Here is a 17345-nt window from a genome sequence, read left to right as displayed (position 1 = left end):
CCTTCCTGTGGGCTACCCTCAAGCCCTTTCACCACCACCACCCCCTCCAGGGTAGAGCTGAGAAAGAAAGAAAAAAGGAAATCAGCTGTTCCTACCAGCTAATTAAACAATATGCACAAACCTCTTAGGACACAAAAATCCAATTCTGTTTTTTAAAAAGGTAAATTTTATTAATTTAAAAAAAGAAGAAAATACATCTGGGAATTTAGGCTTTTGCTAGATTTAAAAAAAACTACAAGGATTAAGCATCAAGAATAGCTCTCTTGAGGTCCATCTTAAAGGTTACGAGCAAAACAAAAGCACCTGGGGTTAGCACAGGGGAATCCACAAGCCATAAAGAAATAAGAGGGATAAATCTAATCATGTCTTCCTAGACATGTCCTGATCTACTTACATATCTAGAGTTTTAGATGAGTAGTTTCTAGGTATGATACGTATGATTTTTCATACCTGGTCCAAGCTTCTCACAGCATAACTGCTCCCTGTCTGCCTCTCCCCGAGAACAACAACTGACAGACAAAAGGGGAGTCTCGTTTCGATTTTTAAAAATTCTAGCCTTCCCATTGGCTCTTTTGGCCAGGTGCCCACTCACTTCCTTTTACCTATGCATAGCAATGAGACTTTTTAATGTTTTACAGGTAGAGCAAGTAGAGAACAGCTACTAAGAGGGATTTTATAGCTACTAGCTGGCTGAGTGTCCATAAACGGGAGCTCCCCCCAGTTTCATTTATCACAGCTCCACCAGCCCAGAAATAATTATGCACTCCCAGTCCTCTATCTGTCCATCCCTCAGCCCATCAATTTATTATGCACTCAATCTGCCCCTTGAAGCACCTCCACTCCCTCTGCAGCTGCAAGGTTTCTTCACTACCACCACCCCAAGTCTGTTGTTGCGGGAATGGAGATGGGAAGGATGAACAGACTGACCCATTGTTCACGGGAGGAGAGGGAGAGGATGGAGCAGAGCCAGCCTAAGGAGCTATTTCTGCTCCCACACTTCTCCTGTGAGAATGGTAACTGTCCCCTTTGACTCCTCCCCTCCCAAAAATCTCCTCTGGGCTTCTAAGGGGGAGCTCTGCCCACCTCTTGTAGCAGCCCAGTTTAGCTGCTTTTCCCCAGGAGGCTGGGAAGTGGGGAAGGCAGCCAATCAGAGGGAGTTTTTCCCCAGGGAGGGGTTGGAACTCATGTGGAGGCTGGAACTTCTGGCATCATTGAGAGACTGGCTCAAGTAGGGTCCAAAAACACATTATTGGTGATGAAATCATGAGAACTGGCAATGCTGCACTGTTTCTCCAAAAAATTCTTACAACCAATTCATTAATATGGGCAAAACAACTTATTTTCCCAATTTTGTTCTCTGAAATGGATGAACCGTTTTTGCTGAAACCTTCCAAACAACTTCAGCCTGGGGAAGACACCGGTCATGGAAATTTTTAGTCTGAATGGTTAAAGTTTGGCAAAATTATAAGCAATTTAAACTAGGATCTTATAATAGGAAGAGTCAGGTAAGCTTTTTCATAGAGTCATGGAGTTTTAAGGCCAAAAGTCTGATCTCATGTATAACATAGGCAATTAAATTACACCAAGTTACCCCTGTATTGAGCCCAGTAATTTCTGTTTGGCTAAAGCATAGCTTCCAGAAAGGCACCTAGTCTTGATGTGAGACATCAACAGATGGAGAATCGACCATTTCCCTTGGTAGTTTGTTCCAGTGCTTAACTAACCTCACCGTTAAACATTTGTGCCTAATTTCTCAAATGAATTTCTCTGGCTACAGCTTCCAGACACTGGTTCTTTTTATGCCTTTCTCTCCTGGATTAGAGAGCCCTCCCAGTATTTTCTCCACAAGAAAGTACACATATACTGTAATCAAGTCACCTTTCTGTCTTCTTTTTGATACATTAAACAGATTGAGCTCCTTGAGACCTTCACGGTAAGGGATTTGCCTGTAAAATAAGACAAAAGAATTACAGTGACACCTTGTGGTGAAAATATCTTTTTACATCCGTTAAGATATTCTTGAGACTTGTCTGAGAACATGCTGCTGATACTGGTGCTTCTAAAACAGTATTTATTCTGCTCCATAGCAGTTTTCTAAAAAAAAAAAACACACAAGATACAGTATTGTAAGTATAAGTATATCCACTAAAAAGATTATTTCTCAAAAAAATCTAAGCAGCCAACTGGCCCAGGAGTTTGAACCAAAAGCATAACTAGAACTGTAGCTTCTACTTAATATTTCAACATGACTAATAAAATAAATAAATTAAACATATAAAAATTACCACTTATTCGCACTGAATGGAATCATATGTTTCTTCATTCATCCATCATTTGGAGAGGCAGCTGGATCTAGTGGATTGATTTCAGGAGTTTGTGTTAATATTTATATGTGCAACTGTCTGAATTTGCTCACAAATCAGATTGTTAAGTACCAAAATCAATCCTTTAATGTTAGCTTCTATATTATATTATGTTGTTAGTGAATTTGATTTGGAAGTGGTCTCATAAATTTGGCAGAGATGGAGCCAAGCAATGAATCTGAATCTGGGCCTGAACTTTCCTAAAGTTCAAATAAGCTAACTCATTCTAGCAAGGAGAATCATGTATGAACAGATCCTGCTCCTCTATTTTCTGGTTAGATTTTAATAATCATAATTTTATTTGTATACAGTGTGACAAAGTTCCTCCTCTACTTTGGTATTGTGCTAATTGGCGGATTTGCTCACTTTGGAGCTTCACGGCAGCCCTCAGTTTGGCCGTTTTCATGAATCCACAGTCCAGGTCAACTCCTCCTGTGTCTGACCAGGAGTTGAGAGGTTTGGGGGAACCCGGGCCCGCCCTCTACTCCGAGTTCCAGCCCAGGGCCCTGTGGAATGCAGCTGTCTAGAGTGCCTCCTGGAACAGCTGTGCAACAGCTACAACTCCCTGGGCTACTTCCCCATGGCCTCCTCCCAACACCTTCTTTATCCTCACCATAGGACCTTCCTCCCGGTGTCCGATAATGCTTGTACTCCTCAGTCCTCCAACAGTCTGCATTCTCACTCTCAGCTCCTAGCGCCTCTTGCTCCCAGAGGCACCTTACACACACACCACAAACTGAAGTGAGCTCCTTTTTAAAACCCAGGTGCCCTGATTAGCCTGCCTTAATTGATTCTAGCAGCTTCTTGATTGGCCGCAGGTGTTCTAATCAGCCTGTCTGTCTTAATTGTCTCCAGAAGGTTCCTGATTGTTCTGAAACCTTCCCTGTTACCTTACCCAGGGAAAAGGGACCTACTTAACCTGGGGCTAATATATCTATTACTCTCCTGTAGCCATCTGGCTAGACCCTGTCACAACAGACAATTTTTCAATTCCTTTGAATGTTTTACTTGCATGTGTTTTCCGATCGTTTTTGGATTACATATGTGTTTCTTCTGTAACTAATATAAAAGACAAGAAATAATGTATTAATTCTAAAGTATCAAAGCAATTGGAAAAATATTTGAAACACTTTTAGAAGAAAGTAATATTAATATTATGTTCTTAAGATTGTAATAAAGTTGGTAAGATTATATACATATATTAGAGCTATTAATTTCTAACATACATATACATATGGGAGTTGTTGACCTATTATTTTTAAAAGTCCTTGTGAAAATTCTACAATGCTAGATAATATATGAAAGTCTATAACAGATATGTAAACACTGGGCTTTTCCATCTTAGCATTGTTCCAGTGCTGATATCATAAGAAAAAAGTTACTTCATAAAAGTACATGATGAAATGAAAAGTCATTCGTCTTTTGTGATATATAGAAAAATTGTCGATGAATGAATGAATAGAAAACTGTCAGTTAATGAGGGGACCAGAAACAAGTGAGTGTATGTATGACAAGGCTGTTAAAATACACAGTAAATTCCCAGTCCTTTAAACACTTACTCGTGTGCTTAACTTTACTGCCATGAATAACCCTATTGAAAGCAAGCTTGATGTTCACCGGATCAGATACTAAGGGTACGTCTGCATTGCAATGACATGGCTGCAGCTGACCCAGGTCAGCTGATTCAGGCTCACGGGCTTGTGCTGCCAGGCTATAATATTGCAGTGTAGATGTTCAGGCTCAAGCTGGAGACCAGGATCTATTATCCAGCATGGGGGCACACACTGTTATTTTTAGCCCAGCAAGCCAGTCAATTGACCCAGGCTCTGAGGCCCCTGGAAGGTGGGAGGGTCCCAGAGCTTTGGCTGCAGCCCGAGCCCCAACAGGACCACAGTTAAACAGTCTCTTAGCCCATGGCCCTGGAACCTGAGTCAGCTGACACGGGCCTCCACCAGGTTTGTAATTGCAGTGTAGACGTAAGTGGGTTTGACCTACAGCAGGGGTTCTGAAACTGGGGGTCAGGACCCCTTAGGGGATTGCGAGGGGATTGCATTGGGGGTCACAAGCTGTCAGTCTCCACCCCAATCCCCACTTTGCCTCCAGCATTTAAAATGGTGTTAAATATATTAAAAAGTGTTTTTAATTTATAAGGAGGGGGTCACACTCAGAGACTTCCTATGTGAAAGGGATCACCAGTACGAAATTTTGAGAACTACTGACCTACAGAAATAGGGAGTGGAAGAAAAGAATGTGACAAGGAGATCTATTTTACTGTACAACTTCATTAATTTGCAAAACCCATCATGATTTACTGAATTCTGAGCATAAGCGAACAAACATTTAAAAAAACAAAGATAATGCATCACAACACATATTTTGTTATTTTGACAATTGTTCAGTTCAATTTATGATCAGACTTCACAATATACTATATATTTTGTAAATGTAGTAGTGAAGCTATAATAATAAGAGCCCTTAAACGCGTGATGAGAAAGGGTGGAAGATTGCAATTTTTGTGTGCAAATTATGTGGATTAGTGTGGTTTCTATTGCATATTAGATGATCTACCAGTACTTCAGATATGCATATTTAGGCCAGTGGGCATCTAGCAATATGAACAAGCCACTCAAGGTTTCATCTTATTGCTTATGTCAAGGACACCATAACTCCTCAGAAGAAATGCAGTATTACAGAACCAAATTTTTCAAGGGGACTCTTATCCAGCTTCCACTTTTGTGCACATTTTTGTGCTTTGCTATAACAGAAAAAATATATTTGATTTTGGCACAAAACTTGTTTTGATTGTAGTTAATGAAACAAGCCGAAAAAGCCCCAGAAGCTGCTCACAGGAGAGCAATGGAGGCAAAGGACAAAGTAAGGGAGGCAGTGAAAGAGGCAGAACAACACCAAGCGGCTGCTCACAGGAGAGCTATGGAAGCAAGGCACAAAGAAATGGAGGCAAGGGCCGAAGAACTGGAGGAGAAGGAAAAAGAGAGGAAGCATGTGGAGGAGGAGAAGGAAAAAGAGAGGAAGCATAACTTGGAGATGGAGAAGGTAAAGGCTCAGCAGAATATACCAACAAACCATAGCAATCCTTCTCCAGGTACCACTTCCCATCCCAGAAAGTTCCCCACCTACAAGGCAGTCGATGATACTGAGGCCTTCTTAGAAAACTTCGGAAGGGCCTGCCTTGGGTACGGCATCTCTACAGACCAATACATGGTAGAGCTGAGGCCACAGCTCAGTGGACCCTTAGCTGAGGTGGCGGCTGAAATGCCTAAGGACCACATGAACAAGTATGAACTGTTTAAAACCAAGGCGAGAGTCAGAATGGGGCTAACACCCGAGCATTCTCGTCGGAGGTTCAGAACCCTAAGGTGGAAACCAGACATGTCATTTACCCGACATGTCTACCACGTTGTGAAACATTGGGATGCCTGGATATCAGGAGCAAGTGTTGAATCTCCAATAGATTTGCCCTTCCTAATGCAAATGGAACAATTCTTAGAGGGTGCTCCTGAGGAAATAGAAAGATACATCCTAGATGGGAAGCCCAGAACTGTAATCGAGGCAGGAGAGATTGGAGCCAGATGGGTGGAGGTGGCAGAGAAGAAGAAAACTGGTCGCAGTTGGAGCGGAGACCAGAAGGGACAACCCAGACCACACCCTATTACCGGGGGCTGCCCAAGGCCCCACCTACCCTCCAAAGAACCCTCCAGACACCTTATCGTCCCACCACACCATTCTCCAGCAACCCACCTCGCCCCAGTGACCCGTCAGCTGGACGATGTTTTAAATGTAACGAGCTGGGGCATGTAAAGGCCAACTGCCCCAAGAACCCCAACAGATTACAGTTCATTGCACTGGAATCACACCAGAGGTCCGCAGGCCCAGATACCTCCCAGATACCCTTGGAGCGGAGGGAAACTGTGCGTGTGGGCGGGAAGAAGGTCACCACGTGGAGGGACATCGGAGCACAAGTGTCAGCTATCCATGCTTCCTTAGTGGACCCCAATTTAATCAACCCAGAGATCCAAGTGACGATTCAACCCTTCAAGTCCAACTCTTTCAATTTGCCGACAACCAAGTTGCCTGTCCAGTACAAGGGCTGGTCAGGAACGTGGACTTTTGCAGTCTATGATGATTATCCCATCCCCATGCTGTTGGGGGAAGACTTGGCCAATCATGTGAAGCGGGCCAAGAGGGTGGGAATGGTCACCCGCAGCCAGACTAAACCAACAGTCACACCTAGCGCTGTTCTGGAAACTTCTACCAGGACCTGGTCAGAGGTGATGGACCTGGACCCCAGGCCAATGTCTGCAACAGCAGTAGTGGATCCAGTCCCAGAGACCCAGACAGAACCAGTCCCAGGACCGGAACCGGCGGAACAACCAGCACCAGACCCATTGCCGGCACGGAATCCAGTACTTGCAACCCCAACACCAGAGGGCGCCACCGAACCTGAACTGACAGCAGCCCATAATCCTACACAAGAGGCTCAGCCGGAGCCTAAACCCCAACATAGTGTCCCAGCAGAGAGCGGTTCACAGTTAACGGAAACAGCCCCATCCCCTACATCGCGTCCAGAGGGACCAAGCATAGGTCCACAATCCAATGAGGAACTGATGTCTCCAGCATCAAGGGAACAGTTCCAGACCGAAAAGAAAGCAGATGAAAGCCTCCAGAGAGCTTGGACAGTGGCACGGAGCAACCCACCACCACTCAGCTCTTCTAATCGATCCAGGTTTGTTGTAGAAAGAGGACTTTTGCGCTGACGTTCTCAGCCACCCCAAGACTGACTGAACGGGCATACCACTCCATTGACACAGATCATGCTCACCCAATTAAAGTCCGACCTTACCGGGTGTCTCCTCAAACTAAAACTGCTATAGAACGGGAGATCCAAGATATGTTACAGATGGGTGTAATCCGCCCCTCTGGCAGTGCATGGGCATCTCCAGTGGTTCTAGTTCCCAAACCAGATGGGGAGATATGTTTTTGCGTGGACTACCATAAGCTAAATGCTGTAACTCGCCCAGACAACTGTCCAATGGCACTCACAGATGAACTATTAGAGAAACTGGGACGGGCCCAGTTCATCTCTACCTTGGACTTAACCAAGGGGTACTGGCAGGTACCGCTAGATGAATCCGCCAAGGAAAGGTCAGCCTTCACCACACATGTCAGACTGTATGAATTTAATGTACTCCCTTTCAGGCTGCGAAATGCACTTGCCACCTTCCAAAGACCTGTAGATGGTCTCCTAGCGGGATTAGGAGAATATGCAGTTGCCTACCTTGACAATGTGGCCATATTTTCGGATTCCTGGGCAGAACACCTGGAACATCTACAAAAAGTCTTTGTGCGCATAAGGGAGGCAGGACTAACTGTTAAGGCTAAGAAGTGTCAAATAGGCCTAAACAGAGTGACTTACCTTGGACACCAGGTGGGTCAAGGAACTATCAACCGCCTACAGGCCAAAGTGGATGCTATCCAAAAGTGGCCTGTCCCAAGGTCAAAGAAACAGGTTCAATCCTTCTTAGGCGTGGCCGGTTATTACAGGCGATTTGTACCGCAGTACAGCCAAATCGCCGCCCCACTGACAGACCTAACCAAAAGAAACGCCAAATGCCGTTCAGTGGACCAAAGAGTGTCAGAAGGCCTTTAACCAGCTTAAAGAAACACTCATGTCTGACCCTGTACTAAGGGCCCCAGACTTTGACAAACCGTTCCTAGTAACCACAGATGCGTCCGAGCGTGGTGTGGGAGGAGTTTTAATGCAGAAAGGACCGGATCAAGAATTCCACCCTGTAGTGTTTCTCAGCAAAAAACTGTCTGAGAGGGAAAGCAACTGGCCAGTCAGTGAAAAAGAATGTTACGGCATTGTCTACGCTCTGGAAAAGCTACGCCCATATGTTTGGGGACGGCGTTTCCACCTGCAAACCGACCATGCTGCGCTACGGTGGCTTCATACTGCCACGGGAAATAACAAAAAACTTATTTGGTGGAGTTTAGCTCTCCAAGATTTTGATTTCGACATCCAACACATCTCAGGAGCTTCTAACAAAGTGGCTGATGCACTCTCCCATGAAAGTTTACCAGAATCAACTGGTTAAAATCGTCCTTGAGATGTGGAAAATATTGTTAATCTTTATGTACTTGGTGGTATATTTAGAGGTGCATGTGTCTTATTAACTCTGTTTTTCCTAGTGCTCCAGGAAGAAATCCCAGCCAGCGTTTCACCCTAGCTGTGATTTGGGGGGGCGTGTCATAAATATAAAGGGAAGGGTAATCACCTTTAAAATCCCTCCTGGCCAGAGGAAAAATCCTTTCACCTGTAAAGGGTTAAGAAGCTAAAGGTAACCTCACTGGCACCTGACCAAAATGACCAATGAGGAGACAAGATACTTTCAAAAGCTGGGAGGAGGGAGAAAAACAAAGGGTCTGGGTCTGTCTGTGTGATGCTTTTGCCGGGGACAGAACAGGAATGGAGTCTTAGAACTTAGTAAGTAATCTAGCTAGGTATGTGTTAGATTATGATTTCTTTAAATGGCTGAGAAAATAGCTGTGCTGAATAGAATCAATATTCCTGTCTGTGTGTCTTTTTTGTAACTTAAGGTTTTACCTAGAGGGATTCTCTGTGTTTTGAATCTAATTACCCTGTAAGGTATTTACCATCCTGATTTTACAGGGGTGATTCTTTTTTACTTCTATTAAAAGTCTTCTTGTAAGAAAACTGAATGCTTTTTCATTGTTCTTAAGTTCCAAGGGTTTGGGTCTGTGGTCACCTATGCAAATTGGTGAGGATTTTTATCAAACCTTCCCCAGGAAGTGGGGTGCAAGGGTTGGGAGGATTTTTGGGGGGAAAGATGTTTCCAAACGACGCTTTCCTAATAAAAATAAATCCAAATAAATGTTTGGTGGTGGCAGTCGAAGTCCAAGGGCAAAGGGTAAAATAGTTTGTACCTTGGGGAAGTTTTAACCTAAGCTGGTAAAAGTAAGCTTAGGAGGTTTTCATGCAGGTCCCCACATCTGTACCCTAGAGTTCAGAGTGGGGAAGGAACCTTGACAAGGACGAACCTACTTCTACTAGCTCCAAGAAAACATGTTTTTGTGGCAACCCAAGAAGGCCTTCCTCATACCAAATGGGTTTCTGTGTAAGTGATGAAGCACAGACAGGATCATTAGCCTGAGGTGCAGAGAGAGGAGTAGACACTGGAGAATCAGACAAATATTTTTCTTAATGCCCAGCTCCTGGATTTAGGTGTTTATATGAGCCTCAGCTTTTATTTTTTTATGTATGTTTCTAGCCGTCCTGAGAAAAGCTTGAAACCCCTAAAGATGGGGGGGAAATCAGCATATTTAGGAAAAGCACCAACAATTTATTATTTGTTAAATCTAATATTTGAGCCTATTTTGTGATTTTTAAAGGCCCTGACTCATAATCTTTGTATCATGGGGACAGGCTGCATCTCTCTCCCTCGCACACCCGCCCGCGTGCCCCACGTGTAAGGAGCCGGACAGACAGAGCTGCGCGCGGGCAGTTGAAAGATCAGGGACACGCGACCCACCCGCCCCCATCAGCTGCCCCGTGCAGCGTGACGGGCGGAGTGCGCATGTGCGCCACGCTGGGCTTGCCTCCCGAACCGGAAGTGCCCCGTTCCGGCCGAGTCGCAGTTTATCCTGGAGACCGTTGTCAAGGAGCGAACGCCGCGTCGCTGGGCAACAACAGAGCGCGGATTGTTCCGGGGGCCCTGAGGCGGCTGGGCTGAGCCCCGCGCCCCGGCAGCGGCCATGGCCACGGCCTCCATGCTCCCCGCGCGCACCCAGGAGGCGGCGGCGGCAGCAGCCAGCGGCACCTACAGCTACTGCAGCCGCCCCCGGACCCTGCCCGCCCGGCGGAGATACCGGGGCGCCCCGGGACACAGCGAACAGTGAGTCCGGCCCGCAGCCCCGCTACAGCCCGCACTGGCCAGCCCGGCTCCGACCGCGCCCCCGGGAGCCCCGTCCCCCCCCCCCTGCCCCTCGTCCCCCCCATCCCGTCCATGCTGCTCCTCCCGACCCATCCCCCAGCCCCCCCTCGTCCCGCCCCATCCCGTCCCCTCGCGCCCCCTGCCCCTCGTCCCGTCCCATCCCCCAGCTCCTCCTCCCCCAGGGCCCCCTGCCTCCCGTCCCCCGGTCCCGCCCTATGCCCCGAAGCACCCCCTGTCCCCGTCCCATCCCCCAGCGGCCCCTGGCTCAGCACCCCCGGCCCCTTCATCCTGTCCCCCAATGCCCCCATCCCATCCCCCAGCGCCCCCCTGCCCACCCCCCTGCCCCATCCTCCAGCATCCCCCTGCCCCCTGTTCTGTCCCACAGTGTCCCCTGCCCCAGCACCCCTGGTCCCCTCAGCCTGTCCCATCCTGTCTCTCAGTGCCCCTGTCCAGTCCCCCAGCACCTCCTGACAACCCCTGCCTGCCCAAGGCACATCCTGTCACTAAGCCTGGCCTGGGGAGGTGCCAGGACCGTGGGACTAGGGGTGCATCAGCTCTGCAGTGTGAGAGGCCGCCTGCCTAGTGAATAGCTGAGATGGGCATGTACAAGAAGGGGGATACAGGGGCTAATTTCTTTAAGTAGCATCCCTGTTGTTGGTGTGGTTTGTTCTTTAGGCCTTTATTGACACCCAGCTGGGTCTCACTCATCAGAGATAATAATTTTATTAAGATAATGTTGAAATAAGAAACAGTACAGAGTTCAAGCATAGAAGTTTCTGGTTGTCAGGGGATAAGGTACAGATTATCAAGGGGTGTAAAATTCGATTTAGGAGCTGGTGGAGTAAGGATTACATAATAATCTGCAATCTCCCCGACTAGGGGTAAAAGTTTAACTGGTCAGCGTACAGACATTGAGATATGGGGTAAGTTATCCACACAACGGCTATGTTCAGTATGCGGAGTATAGTGAGTGGATACAATGGTGGGGGTGGGTCTACCCTCATTTGGTGGGATTTAATGTTCAGTGGGTTTATGGTTCCAGTTCATACGGTCCGATGGGGAAAACAATGTGACACTATCCATAACCAGCTCTGTTGATTTTGTTTCTTTATGCTGTGATGTACTACAGAGAGGAAGAACCTGTTCGCTATGCGAACCTCATGTATGATAGGAGAGTGGTACGAGGAAACACTTATGCACTTCATGCATTACCTTGGGTAGGTTCTGTTTACATAAATCTTATTATAACTTTGTGAAAAACTAAGAGTTAATAGAACTATTATAGAATAATATTTTTTACCCATTTGTACTTTAATTTTACATAAAGCACAATCATGGATTCTCCACTTGGATTAATATGTGGGTTTTTTCAGTTTTAGTTTCTAGGAATGCTGTAATATATTTTCACGTGAACTTCCACTCTTCAGATTTTTTTTTAACAGTGTTGGGAAAACTTTAGACTAAGAAGTTTTCTCCTTTTTCATTTCCTTTTTCTGTATATGCTATTGAGTATAAGCCAGCACAACTTTATTTACTTCCTGGTTTGTTCATCAGCATCTCAGTGATATTAGCACCACTCTGGGAATATTTGTTTCTAAGTTAACTTGTGCTCACTTATCCTGTAGATGCAGGATTATTCCAGTAAGTGAGCAGCAGACACTTAGTACATCCTCTCTACATACACGCACATCATACATCATTTGAAAGCTTATGTCAATGTTAAGATGAGATATGATGTGGAGCTGTGAAGTGGTGCCATTACCATAGAAATCGGGATAAACAGTGACACTATCAACATGTTAAAATGACCACTTTGGGACAGTTCCTCAGATTTGTCACCTAAAAAGAGTGGCTCAGGTTTGGGAATCTCCCTCACACCTTCAGTCATGAAGACTGATGCAAAGAATTCATTTAGTTTCTCCACAACGGCCTTATCGTTCTTGAGTGCTCCTTTAGCATCTTGATCGTCTAGTGGCCCCACTGGTTGTTTTGCAGGCTTCCTGCTTCTGATGTACTTAAAAAAAAATTTATTTTTTTTTTGCGATTACTTTTTGAGTCTTTGTCTAGCTGTTCTTCAAATTCTTTTTTGGCCTTACTAATTATATTTTTACACTTCACTTACCAGAGTTTATGCTTCTTTCTATTTTCCTCACTAGGATTTAACTTCCACTTTTTAAATTATGCCTCTTTGCCCCTCACTGCTTCTTTTACTTTGTTGTGTAGCCATGGTGGCACTTTTTTGGTTCTCTTACTATGTTTTTTAATTTGGGTATACATTTAAGTTGAGCCTCTATTATGGTGTCTTTAAAAAGTTTCCATACAGCTTGCAGGGATTTCACTTTTGGCACTGTATCTTTTAATTTCCGTTTAACTAACTTCCTCATTTTTGTGTAGTCCCCCTTTCTGAAATTAAATGCTACCATGTTGGGCTGCTATTGTGTTTTTCCTGCCACAGGGATGTTACATTTAATTATATTATGGGCACTATTACCAAGTGATCCAGCTATATTCACATGTTGGACCAGATCCTGTGCTCCACTTAGGACTAAATCAAGAATTGCCTCTACTCGTGTGGATTCCGGGACTAGCTGCTCCAAGAAGCAGTCATTTAAGGTGTCAAGAAACTTTATCTCTGCATCCCATCCTGATTTGACATGTACCCAGTCAATATGGGGATAGTTGAAATCCCCCATTATTATTGAGTTTTTTATTTTTATAGCCTCTCTAATCTCTCTGAGCATTTCGCATCACTACCACTATCCTGGTCAGGTGGTCAGTAGTGTATCCCTACTGCTCTATTCTTATTATTCAAGCACGGAATTACTATCCCTAGAAATTCTATGGTACAGTTTGGTTCATTTAAGATTTTTACTTCATTTGATTCTATGCTTTCTTTCACATATAGTGCAACTCCCCCACCAGCATGACCTGTTCTGTCCTTCTGATATATTTTGTACCCTGATATTATTGTGTCCCATTGATTATCCTCATTCCACCAAGTTTCTGTGATGCCTATTAAATCAATATCCTCATTTAATATGAGGCACTCTAATTCGCCCATTTCTAGCATTTGTATATAAGCACTTTAAAAACTTGTCACTTTTTAGCTGTCTGCCATTACGTGATGTGATTGAATGGGTCTCTCTTTCAGTTGACTGTTTCTCATTAGATCCTACCCATATTTTATCATCTTCCATCCTCTCCTCCTTACTAGGACATAGAAAATCTCCATTAATAGATCCTCCCCTAAGGGATGTCTCTGTCCGAGCCACATGTTCCTCCGCACCTGTCGGCTTTCCCCCAGCCCTTAGTTTAAAAACTGCTCTATGACCTTTTTAATTTTAAGTACAAGCAATCTGGTTCCATTTGGTTTAGGTGGAAACGTTCTAGCCCTTTATAGAGAATTGTCGCATGCCTACAGGGCTTAGTGTTCACAAGCAATGCCTATTTGAAGCAGAGGCATTCAAGGTCTTGTGATATTTCTGATTAATATTTTAGAGATATTTAGTTTCAGCCACACTATCAGAGGCTCATTCACCTGCACATCCACCAATGTGATATATGCCATCATGTGCCACCAATGCCCCTCTGCCATGTACATTGGTCAAACTGGACAGTCTCTACGTAAAAGAATAAATGGACACAAATCAGATGTCAAGAATTATAACATTCATAAACCAGTCGGAGAACACTTCAATCTCTCTGGTCACGCAATCACAGACATGAAGGTCGCTATCTTAAAACAAAAAAACTTCAAATCCAGACTCCAGCGAGAAACTGCTGAATTGGAATTCATTTGCAAATTGGATACTATTAATTTAGGCTTAAATAGAGACTGGGAGTGGCTAAGTAGCCTGTTTCCTCTTGTTTTTTCCTCCCCCCCCCCCCCCCCCGATGTTCTGGTTTAACTTGGATTTAAACTTGGAGAGTGGTCAGTTTAGATGAGCTATTACCAGCAGGAGAGTGAGTTTGTGTGTATTTGGGGGTGGGGGGATGTGAGAAAACCTGGATTTGTGCAGGAAATAGCCCGACTTGATTATGTAAAGAGTTGTCACTTTGGATGGGCTAGCACCAGCAGGAGAGTGAATTTGTGTGGGGGGGTGGAGGGTGAGAAAACCTGGATTTGTGCTGGAAATGGCCCACCTGATGATCACTTTAGATAAGCTATTACCAGCAGGACAGTGGGGTGGGAGGAGGTATTGTTTCATATTCTCTGTGTATATATAAAGTCTGCTGCAGTTTCCACGGTATGCATCTGATGAAGTGAGCTGTAGCTCACGAAAACTCATACTCAAATAAATTGGTTAGTCTCTAAGGTGCCACAAGTACTCCTTTTCTTTTTGCGAATACAGACTAACACGGCTGTTACTCTGAAACCTTTCCAGAGAATGTTCTCCAACAGATCACTTTTAAGAGTAGATCAACTTTTGGATTTAAAGGACCACTGTACTCAAAAGTGACTTTGTGAAAATGGTTCCATGGTTATTATCTCTTTCTGATTACATATCAAATTTGTTTTGTTTATAAAGTTTAAAAAATGATTTCCTAACTGACAATTCTGCAAATGCAATATTGAATCTAAAAATCATGGGTACCTTCTGGCTCACCCTTCACCAACAATAAAGATTCGGAAATCAGAAGTTAGTAAACAATTCTGTTGACAATATGCAACCTAGAACAGAATCCTTTTCACCCTCATAGCTGTCTAGGCTATGCTCCGCTAACTAGAGTAAAGACTTGCTTTAGACAGTAAAGTAAGCTGGCAGGCATGATTGAAAAATTTCAGAGAGCAGGTCTGTCAGTAAACTCATTCCATTTTTACACAGCTTATTTTTCAAAATAGAACCACACTTTAAGCTATTGGATATTTCCAAATAGCAATTTAGTGTAGCTAGCACACTACTTCCTTAGCCCCCTATCCTGCAAAGATTTACACACCCGTTTAATTTTATTCACTGAAGTCCATGGGACTACTCACAGTACGTAAAGTTAAGAAGCTGTGGAAGTCTTTGCAGGGGCCATATCTTACAGCTGATCTATATTATTTGATTTGTAGAAATTTTTAAAAATCACTTATTTAGAAATTTAGTAGTAACTTTTTGTACAATTTGTGCTGGAATTTTTCCCTGCAAAACTAAGAAACTTTTTGTATCAAACCTCAGACTGCTCAGCCTGACCCTCTTGAGATCCAGAGACAGCGAGAGGCTCACAGGAAAGCACTTGCCAGAAAACGAGCAAAAGAGCAGCTTCACTCAAGAACTCCAGAGCCTGTAGAGGGGAGAAAGCATGTTGATGTGCAGACAGGTAAAATGTTGAAAAAATCTTGATCTAATATTAAAAACAAAAAACTTTTCATTGATCGATATTAACATACTTAGTTTAATTCACTTTGTTACTAGTATTGTAGGAGGAGCTGATAGTAAAATCTGTAGTTAAGATTGTCTGTCCCTTCCGATTATAACATCCTGTTTTCAATTGTTTACAACTTTAACAAATTTATCCATTCAGGCTGACATTTTCCATGTTTGGTATCTGGCTCAGGGAGAATTTTTTTTTTTTGAAAGTTTGGGTAAAAATGGTGGAGCCATTTCCAAAAATAAGGTTACTGTTAGGAATATAAATAAAGAAAAACTACATTTTTTTTTAGTCCTCAGTGGTTTGGAGCAGGAACTTAAAATTTGGCAAGAGAATAGCTTTCAGGTCAGTGCAGTGCCTTTCGCTGCCTCTGAAAATCTGTTCAGATTTGGCTTAGCTGTACACTTTGGGAAAAATGCCATTTGCACATGCTCACAGGACACTTTTTCTTAATTTTCTGAATTTTCCAGCTGCAGTGAACATGCTCCCAGGCTCAAGTGAGCCCTCCTGTTTCCCAATTGCAGCAGAAATGGCTTTTCCCCCATTTAAATTCCTTTTGACTCACGGGAAAGTGCCCTGATCTGAAAGCCGTGACACTATTAGTTCTAATCTCTTACTTTATCCACTGAATAGTGTTAATAACCTTGTACACTTCCCAGCCCTTATTACTGAGCAAGGTCTTGTATCTCCGCCCTTCCCTGCCACACACACATTTTACAGATGTGAAACTGCTCAGATTCTCATTTATCTGAAGGTTATTTCTGAAAAGCTAGAAGGAGAACTCAGGTCTCAATACAGCAGACCTAGTCTCATCCACTTAGCCAGTGCCTCTCAGAATGAACATACCATGGAGAATTAAAACACACACACATTTTAAACATAGCTGTTAGTAGATAGCTATCTGTGGCCTCTCTTTTAACTTGCTTTATCAGAATTAACTCCACCTGGAACAGTATTTCACAAAGTGAGCTAAAACCTGATAGTCTACACTTTATCAAAATCACCTCATCAACTTCTGAAATCTGACAAATGAAATATCAGTTTATGAATCATATCCCATTAAATATATCAGACACTATGGACAATATGATAATGGTAGTTCCTACACAGAAAAATGGGTGTAAATATTACATTGAGTCTTTAACTTTGTAGTAATCATTTTATTGTACATTATTTTGATATGATAATTTACCTCTGTTAACAATTAGTTTGCCACCTTGGCTTTTTGTGCAAAACAGAACCTACATACAGTATTCATCATACTATTGCTTCATAGAGTTGTATCTGGAAGAGCTTGGTGACCGCATAATAGAGGTTGATGTGGAGTGTCAAACAGATGCTTTTCTGGACAGACCACCTACTCCACTCTTCATCCCAGCCAAAACAGGGAGAGATGTGGCCACACAGATAGAAGAAGGAGAGGTACAAATGCAAATTTTGGTCTGCAACCATAGCAAGATTTCTTATGTATGAAATAAGTTTGTGATACAAAATGAAGAGTTGAACTCAGTTGAGAAACAATTCAGAAACATGGAGGACCTACTCTTGGTAGAGAGATTAAAAATTCCCTATAATGTCTAATGTACTTTACTGTGAGGATAATGATAATGTTAAGGAAAATGCCTCTCCCCGAATGCTATTGTTTTACTTATTT

At 43.6% G+C, this 17345-nt stretch overlaps 1 protein-coding gene across 2 annotated transcripts in view; it reads left to right on the top strand.

Moving 5' to 3' along the window:
• Positions 1 to 10008: 10008 nt before the first annotated feature.
• RSPH3 (radial spoke head 3) overlaps positions 10009 to 17345 on the top strand; it is a 36325-nt gene continuing 28988 nt past the window's right edge. The window contains exons 1-4 of one of the 2 annotated variants that reach the window (XM_048844123.2): positions 10009 to 10297; positions 11466 to 11553; positions 15499 to 15640; positions 16968 to 17113. In XM_048844123.2, the coding sequence (XP_048700080.2) occupies positions 10158 to 10297; positions 11466 to 11553; positions 15499 to 15640; positions 16968 to 17113 (516 nt within the window). In that variant the 5' untranslated portion in view covers positions 10009 to 10157. The remainder of the gene's footprint in view (positions 10298 to 11465; positions 11554 to 15498; positions 15641 to 16967; positions 17114 to 17345) is intronic. The other variant, XM_048844122.2, reaches the window with a different exon arrangement.

This window comes from Caretta caretta, chromosome 3 (assembly GCF_965140235.1).
Source record: "Caretta caretta isolate rCarCar2 chromosome 3, rCarCar1.hap1, whole genome shotgun sequence".
NCBI classification, from domain to species: Eukaryota; Metazoa; Chordata; order Testudines; family Cheloniidae; genus Caretta; species Caretta caretta.
The sequence above is the reverse complement of the archived record's forward strand: the minus strand, read 5'-3'. Positions and strand labels throughout refer to the sequence as shown.